At 38.0% G+C, this 8825-nt stretch overlaps 1 protein-coding gene across 1 annotated transcript in view; it reads right to left on the reverse strand.

Moving 5' to 3' along the window:
• cntfr (ciliary neurotrophic factor receptor) overlaps window positions 1-8825 on the reverse strand; it is a 212092-nt gene that overhangs the window by 25239 nt on the left and 178028 nt on the right. The window contains exons 5-6 of the mRNA XM_041058147.1: window positions 6980-7097; window positions 4755-4921 (exon numbers count right to left, since the gene is read on the reverse strand). Coding sequence (XP_040914081.1) covers window positions 4755-4921; window positions 6980-7097 — 285 coding nt within the window. The remainder of the gene's footprint in view (window positions 1-4754; window positions 4922-6979; window positions 7098-8825) is intronic.

An 8825-nucleotide genomic window follows, 5' to 3' on the forward strand; every position in this document is an offset into this window, starting at 1 on the left:
GCCTTTTCAAAAAGAACAAAAATGTGGACATCTACTCAGGTGCTGAATGGCAGCATCTATTAGTGCACTTGAACAAATGGGAAAAATGTGGTGAAATAGAGTGCTTCGATCTGCAGAGGTATCTTACAAAAATGACTTAAAAAGGAAAATGGAACAAAAAAAAAAAAATTGCCTGCACTTTTGAAACAGTTGTTACTGTGTAAGTAACAGCACAACACAGTATTGTTGACATGTCCCAAGTATCAAAATCTTTAAATGTGGACATCTTTCTTCCCGTCTGCCATCAGACTCCTCAACAGCTGACAGGAGTCTGTAACAACAGGCTGCAACTTTTGCACATACTGACTGTTATTATTTATTACTGTTCTGCACCTTAATAACTGCACACATACTGCACTGTTCACATAACAGTTCTTTTGCACAGTCTTCACTCTCAGCTGAATTTGCACAACAGCTGATTTGTATATATCAGTACAGTTTATATTTTGTGTAACTTTTTTTTTCACTTATGCTCTTATTAATATTTTGTAAATACTATTATCTATTTTATTTACTTACAACGTTTTGTATGGCATTCTGGGTGAAGAGCAAAGTAAGAATTTCATTGTACAGGGAAACCTGTTTCCTTACTGTGCAAATGACAATAAACCCTTTGAATCTTGAATCTTGAATCGGACAGGTTTACATCCAAATTTAGTGCAAATGTCGACCGAATATTCAAAAACTTTAAAACTTAAAACTTTAACTGTTGTTATGCAAATATTAATACTTGGTTCATCACGAAAAAAAAGCTGGTGGTGCAGTGCAGAATAGGCCGGTGACAAAAATAAAAGAGCAACAAAGAGCAACAGAACACTCTCTGAGTTCAGAATTAAAAGCGTGCCTGTCAAACCTTAAATCAACATTATTAAAACTATTTTACCTTAAAATAACAGCTTCAAAATGACTGTTTTTGTTGCATTATGTCACTTGGGTTGATTGGGTATAATCTCCCATAAAGAAAAGCAAAATATTTAACAGCACTATGTCACACTACGCCAACTGCAGGCCTTAAGTTAGCTAGATGAAGGAGTTTGGTCAGTATTCTCAGTATGGACATCATGGCAGAGGTGAAGAGACTAGCTCAGTGGTGCTGTGGCCATGGGACAAGCTAAGCTATGTGCACAAGTATTTTCTGTTTAGTGTATTTTAACTCATTAACATGTAGTGGATGGCACAGAAGTGGTGGAGCATAAAAATGGGATTGCTGAAGTTGATTCCACAAAAGCAATTACACACAATTTCCTGTAAAAACAAACAGAAATTAATAAAGAAATAAATTAAATTAAACCTTAAATTCACATTGAGTCTTGTGTCTTACTTGTTCAAAGCTAAACGGGACAAAGAGAAAGAGAAACATTATCACATCTTGAAACTCTGACTATGGGGAGTCAGACCATATGCCAATGTCAATCCTCCTGACTTAACCATGATGGGGATACGACAATCTGATCTCCAGCTTGTGGTGTTCATTCCTTTAAAGCATCTCTGCAGGATTTGGGATTTTTAGCTGAAAATTGCAATGGTACAACTGGTCTAAAGAAATCAGCTTCTCTCCTGGAGACAGTTGCACAGTTTTGTGCATGGCAGCAATTAGTGCATCTCTTAGTTAACATGCCTCTAAGCCTCCGCCAGCTCGAGGAGTGCCTTCATGTAGCCGATGCTGATCTCTGACCACCCCCCCCCCCCTTTCTGGAGAGAGCTGAGTCTGCTGGAATCAGCAAAACATCACAACAAGCATATTTTCTTTCTGCTAAATAAATAGTCCTGAATAACAAATCAGCTCGTCACTGCAGCCTGGGCTGCTCCTCTGTTAATATGGAGAAAACAAAAAATGAGACAGCTACTGCAAATAGCACATGGATGTCATTATTAAGTATTAAAGTATTTTGAACTCGCTGTCAGTAACCTCTTCACTTTTAATGACTGAAATCAACTTTTACCGGCTACTCCTGGGACCTGGTTCACTTTTGTATTTCCCCAAAACTACCACAAAGTACCCACAAATTAAACTGGAACATAACTCCACTTTTTAAGAATTAATTGAAAGGAGGACGCAAGTGACAGATGATTTAATGGTGCTGCTGAAAAGCTACTGTTGCTTTATTCATCATTTGGAACGAGGCAGCACTACATTCATTTTAATTGCAATGAATGAGTAACACAGTACTGAATGCAGCAGGTGTCCAGGTGGGCTAATGTTAGAGCTAACAAGAAAAAGAAAAAAGAAAAAAGTTCTTTGTTGCATGTAAAAATGCTTTAACTATAGAAGCCTTTACACTTCAGTTATTGTTTGATCATTCTGACAATAGAAAGTTTTAAGCTTTCGTTTGATGAGTCTGGACCTTCCTTCAGGGATCTCTTTGTAACTGTATGCACAGCATGCACATGTGAGGACGCACACACACACATACACACACAGACACACACCGACACACACAATCTTATCTCATCTAATTTCATCCCAGCTTTGGTCGGATGAACAAGGACAGTTGAGAATTGTCTTACTCCCACTCAGAATTCAGAAGTGCACCAGGAAGCATGAAATTGTTTTATTTATTTACGATGTGCCTCGTTGTCCCTGAAAATGAATGTGACTTACAACTTAGAATGGCATGAGAGAGACTTTTAACAATGCAGCAATGAAGACGAGATGAGGGGGGAGGCGTGAGGGAGGGAAAACAATATTAAACAGCTAGAAAAGTAGAGAAAAAGAGGAATGTGGAAAGGAAGAGGGCAAGACCACATCCACACTAATTATGATAAATTTGAAAAAAATATATTTTAAGTAAGTTCTAAGTTTTGGCCTCTCAGCTTGCATTTTCCAGAACAGGTCCTTTCTCTCTTTGTGATCAATGACAACAGCTGTGTTGGGTTATCAGTGATACTAAAACAAAAAGCAAGAGGGTATTGGAGGAAAAGAAGCAAACTCTAGCTTATTAAGACCAAACACAGCACGTAAAGTCTACCAATATAACTTACCACAAAGCATTTTATTGTTTGCTAGATGCAATTTCACAACAAGACAAAGACAAAAAAGAAACCATAGTTTTTTAAGGCAAATTTTGAGAAATCAATCTGAAAATAGTTTGTATGGAAGACATTTGTCACACGTATGTCATATCTGAGAAGATTTGGTTGATGATATCAAAGAAATAGAGGAGGGAGAGAGGGAAAAGAAGAAAAAGAAGTACAAAGTCACAAGAAGGGCATGCAGGAATGAAAGAGAAAGCAGAGGGAAAGAAAGGAGCAGTGGGGTATTTTGCTATCACCAATAGTTGAGGGATATTTCCTCAGCCATGGCGCTAATCCGGCTAGCATTAGCATTTTCATGAGTCCTGTGTCCGAGGCTTGGCAGAGCATGTCACTGCCTCATTTGGTTACTTATGTACACACACACACACACACACATACACACACCCACACACATACACTCTCTCTCTCTCTCTTTCAATACACCCTCTCAACCGACTCACTCCACACAATCGCTCACAGCCCCATTGGTGTCTGTGTGTATTTATGCGTCATGCACACCCATATCGCACTCTGAGCAATACAACAGAGCTGAGGACTGCTGGCAGCATTTCCCTTATCTATCAAAGTACTCCTCATTCCTTCTTTAAAATGAATTTCTCCTCTCCACTGCTTTCCAGTCTGAGCCGCTTATGAATTCTAAGAGTCTTGCTGTTATTATGTGGCCTTCTGAAGCCCAAGCGAACAAAAACTTCGCAATCCAAACTGCTTTTTTTTTTTTAAGTACTTACCACCAAACCATGAAGGTTGTAACTTCAAAAATAGCCAATGAGGGCACTAACTTTTAAGGTTAATTTTTATTTTTAAACGTGGCGTTTGGTATGTTTCAGCAAGAAACCAGACCATTGATTTATGTCACATCCTGTCCAAGCCTCAATTAAATACTGTTTGCTGCACGAAAAGGTTCAGAGGTAGCCTGTTTATTATCTGGTGCCTTTGGTAATGACATGAGTGCACAGTCAGTGGGTTTCTCGCTAATGGACTATGCTGTTGGTTAAAGGAAAAAAAGGAAAAAAAGCAAAAAAAAAAGCTGTGCACTCTCCTTTCAGCTGGGTGACATTTATTTGGCCACTGAAATTTCAACTTTCTTTGTCTTTCTGGCACCGAGTGTTGCTGCGTGTGCAGCAAATCTCCAAAGGGAACCAGAAGTGAATGAAATCAGTCATCTGTGGTCAAACAAATTTTAAAATTGCTCAAGGGTTGGCAACCTCAATGAGATGCCGTGACACTCTGCATTTTGGTACTCTTTTTTTTTGCCAAATATTTGTCAATCTGTGTGGGAAAAGGATCTCAGATTTTGTCCCTGAACTCAGTTCAAACTTTGTTTGTAAACCTTAAGGAAAAGTGTTAATATTGTGCAGGATGAATGAATTAGGAGGAAATATTTCAATAATTTTCAAAATGTCTGTGTGTTCTCTTTGAACTCTTTGAACTCAGAACTTTAATTAAACCATTTAATTTTGAGAAAAACCTCACCAGGAAGTATAAGTGCTGCCACCAAGCAGCTCCGACAATGATAACCCTATAAGCCATTCTGTCTCAAATTCGGTCATGGGGAGATTAGTGTTACATTGCCTGTCACCTTATAATTTCTTGCACAGACACAGAATCAAATTGTTGCAAAGGAGACCTGAACCGAAAACAACACAACATACTAAAACAGAATGCGTCATTTCTCTTACCTATACTGGACTCCTCAAAGGAGATGGTGGTGAAGGCTTTCCCCAAGGCATTGACTGCTGTCACATTAACTTTGTAAGGGAAGCTGGAGAAGACCTCAGGAAACCGTACATGACAGCGATTCTTGTGGACAGAATCTTTCTGCACCTCCAGTGAACGCTGGTTATGTCTGGAGAGAAGTGGAAAATAAAAAAAAAAAAGGGAAGAGGGCGTGGGGGTTAGAATAGGTAAGGAGGAACAAGGACAGGTTTTAGAAAGAGAATAATTGGATGAGCTGGTGTTTTTTCAGCTTGAAAGAAGACTCACACATCGGTGTGCAAATGTAGAAAGAGAACAGGAAACTGCATTTTTTCCTTTTTTTTTTGTTGTTGTTATACATCAAAGATGGATTATAATTTTAATTCCAACATTAAAAACTGATGGCCATACCTCCTGCTACAAAGAGCTGGAGAGTTTGGGTTTTGGACATGGCCAGACTTGAGTTTTACTGTCTTTGTTTTCTTTTTATGTACATTGTTTTTTTTTTAGTTTGGCTTCTAGGCATAAATATGCTTTTATAAACTTTATTTTACATTTGTTTGTAGGCTAAAAGCAGTTTTAGATCTTGTATGACTTTAAATGAAATCATACTGTAAATCTAATTTCTGTCAGCATTGGTGAGTCAATAGTCATAATGGGACACTATATTTATTGCAGATAAAAGCCAGATGTCGGCAGCTAGCAACAGAGCGCTCACAAGGACGACCGCAGTCCTCTCTTTAGGATGTGGTGAATGTTTTAGAATAAAAAAAAAAAAGAAAAAGGACAAAAAAAGGCTGTTCAGCAGAATGTGGAACTGATGGCATGAAAAATACAACAACAAGAATCACTCTAACTGTTGGATGCTCCTCTGCCCTCTGCACAAAAAAACACAACCTACCTGGACCCTAAAGACGCCAACATTATCTCTATCTCTTTATAGTTCTCTTCATCTATGCCTCTCTCTCTCTGCATGTCCCAGTCCTCATTATTATTCAAAGAGAATATTACTGGTGTTCCAACATTAATGAATCCACCTGCTGGGATGTGAGCTGTGGGACTCTGTGATCTGGGAATATCAAAGAGAACATGACGAAGACAGACTCACTGGGTCTCCATCCGCACATTCTGAGTGTTTAAGGTCCTTCCTACTGTCCTGATAAAACATCCCCGGAGATCCAGAGAGAGTGATGTCTTTAACTACAGTGTGAATCCAGACTGATGATGTTTTTTCCTATAAGCGCTTTTCATATAATCTGAAAATGATCTTTTTAAGATGAAACTTTCATCAGTGAACTTTTTAAATGTGGTGTTTTTCTCTTTTTTTTTCATGCATGGTTTTAAAACGAATTCCACAGGCAAAATTGTGAAAAACAATGCAACATCCGTGGTCTTAACTTTTTACAGTGGGTGCAGGCATGTTTAATTTGTCATTGTATTGAATAAAGCATGCCAAAAATTGCACAGAAATGTTTCTGTTTAAAGACAAATTTTGTGATTAACAACAAACTACATGCATTTATCAAAGGAATAATGACAAACTTTTCAGATGCCATTTTCAATAGATGCATGAATGATGTTTTCTGGCTTAATTATGTTCTGTTTCAAAAGCTGCTTTATTTGCTTCTAATTCTTTACTGAGAGCAAGGAAGAGGAGAGAGTCAGGGTCATATGATCTTAGGTGCTTCATGCCTAAGAAAACTTTTGTAAAAATTGTGAAGATTATTTTCTATCCTCAATTTTCCTTTACTCTTTTTACCCACTGTTAAACCCCAAAAAGGTCTACTTATCCTGTGACCATTCTTCCTTCCCTGTTGATGGTTTTGCCTCTAAACCACAGGTTTTAAAACTCTGATGCTGTCTGGCTTTGTTTTTTTTTTTCCCTTGAGTTGTTTGAATTTTGGCAAACTGGCCCCATTAAAAGTATGCTGAATTAGTTATCATCCATTCCTGCTTTCAGCAGACCCATGGATGTACAGACACCTATCACCGGATCACTTTGAAACTGAAGAAAACATGAAAATTTGATGGATTCTCAGGCAGGTTCTTTGGTCGAGAGGAGCTTCGGTTTTTCATGGTGGCTAACTGAGATAATGATACCCTTCGAAAGCGCAAGTCACACTGATGAGTTATGACTTTGAGAAGGAGTATGGATTTTTTTTTCTTTCCCAACTCTTGGTTCGGTTATGCACACAACAACTGCACTTACTGTACGTCCACTTCAAAGGTGGTGGGGATGTACGTTGGTTGCGGCAGGTGCCAGCTGCAGTAGAAGCCCTTAGGGTAGGTGTTGGATCGACAGGTGACTGTGGGCTCCCGAGGAGAAGCTACAGAGAGACAAAAAAAAAACACAAGAAACAAGAAACAATGAATAACTTTGTTGAGTTTGAGAGAGAGAGAAACAGTAATAACGTAGAGAGAGAGAGAGAGAGAGAGAGAGAGAGAGAGAGAGAGAGAGAGAGCAACACATCAGAGTTACACAGATTACATTACACACTTCCTTATTGAATAATTCATTCCTGATCAAATATTTCATTAAAAAACCTCACTGCTACTCAGTTTAAATTAAGTTGTGTTTCTGGTTATGTTTTATTAGATATGCTTTTAATTTGTTTAGCTGTGATTGCCTGCATTTTTTTTTATTTATCTTTTTTTTTTTAATAAAGAAAATAAATTAAAATTTGACTTGGAGAAGGGGAGTAATTAAAATTGCTTATTTATGTGAGGGCTGGAATAATCCTACTCAAATTTTACAGTATCACTTATATTTTTATATAAACCTAAAAGTAACACAAACCTAAAAGTGATAGCAAATAAGGACATTTGAGTCAGTTTGTTTAGGTTCAACATCACATTCAATCCGACTCATAGTTTTAATTAAAGACTGCAGCAGTTTTTTCTTGTGTCATGTCTAGTGACCGAGGGAAACATTTTCACATAGTCAAAAGTTAAATATAATTATTTACTTGCATTGATTTTTTCCTTTCAGGTGTCAGAATGGTAGATGTATAGAACAAAAAAGTGAACTCAGCATCTTCTGCTAAATATTTGTGACCGAGGACAAGCAATCTATTTAACAACCTAATCTAAGTTATTGAAAATATGACGACGGGCAGAGCTGAAGGTGACAGAGAATAGATTTGGAAAAATTTAAACAGCAGGGGGAAAATAAAGAAAAGGGTGAAGGAGATGGCAGAAAAGGAGGGAAGATGGTGTGTGGAGAGAAAGGAAGGATATTGGAGTGGTGGAGCAAAAGAAGAATAAAAGAGGGTGGCCAGAAAAAGTGATGTTACGCCAACTCTGGCCTCCTCTGAGATTAGGGTCTTTTCTTCGCAGCTAGTCAACCGCGTACTCGTCTACCACTCCCTCTTTTTCCCCACAGTTTTTTTCCCTTTTATCCTTGCTATCTCTACTACGTGTAATATACAGTATGAGTACATACAGTATATTGTGCCGTCGCAAAATCAAATTCCTATGTTCTTTTAATAAATATGAAATATTGCCTCCTCTGCTGTTTGTCTTTTCTGTTCCACCATTTACTTTCTTCTTTATTTCTTTCCATCCCTTTTTTTGATCTAAATTGCATCTTTTTCATTTCACGCATGGCGCTTCATTGCTAAGGGCTGCTGCAGTATATTGCTTTAAGAATATATGGGCCTGGCACTGAACTTTCATTATTTCATTAAATACTGGATATCAGCCAATCGGTAATACTCTTGATATGATGAGTTCACTGATAACAGCTACATTCAGACAATTTAATTCTTCATTTACAGTCAGTAATGTACACCAGAATTGGGCTGGGTGGGATGGGTCAACCTGCCTTTAAGAGCCACTAACCCATTCATTGTGGTGGACATGGGAAAAAACAGCATGAGCGGCTCAGTTGGGCAGGATTTGTCTCCCATGTGGGAAAAATGATAGCTCAGAGTGTTTTTACAGCACACAGCTTCCAGGGTGTGTCCAGAAAAAAGGTAATAATTACGCAGAACAATGTTACAAGGAAGGGTCTTAAATAACTTTTTTAGCTACTTGGAATGGTTTGATAAGTTAAG

This window comes from Toxotes jaculatrix, chromosome 16, assembly GCF_017976425.1.
Source record: "Toxotes jaculatrix isolate fToxJac2 chromosome 16, fToxJac2.pri, whole genome shotgun sequence".
NCBI lineage: Eukaryota > Metazoa > Chordata > Actinopteri > Toxotidae > Toxotes > Toxotes jaculatrix.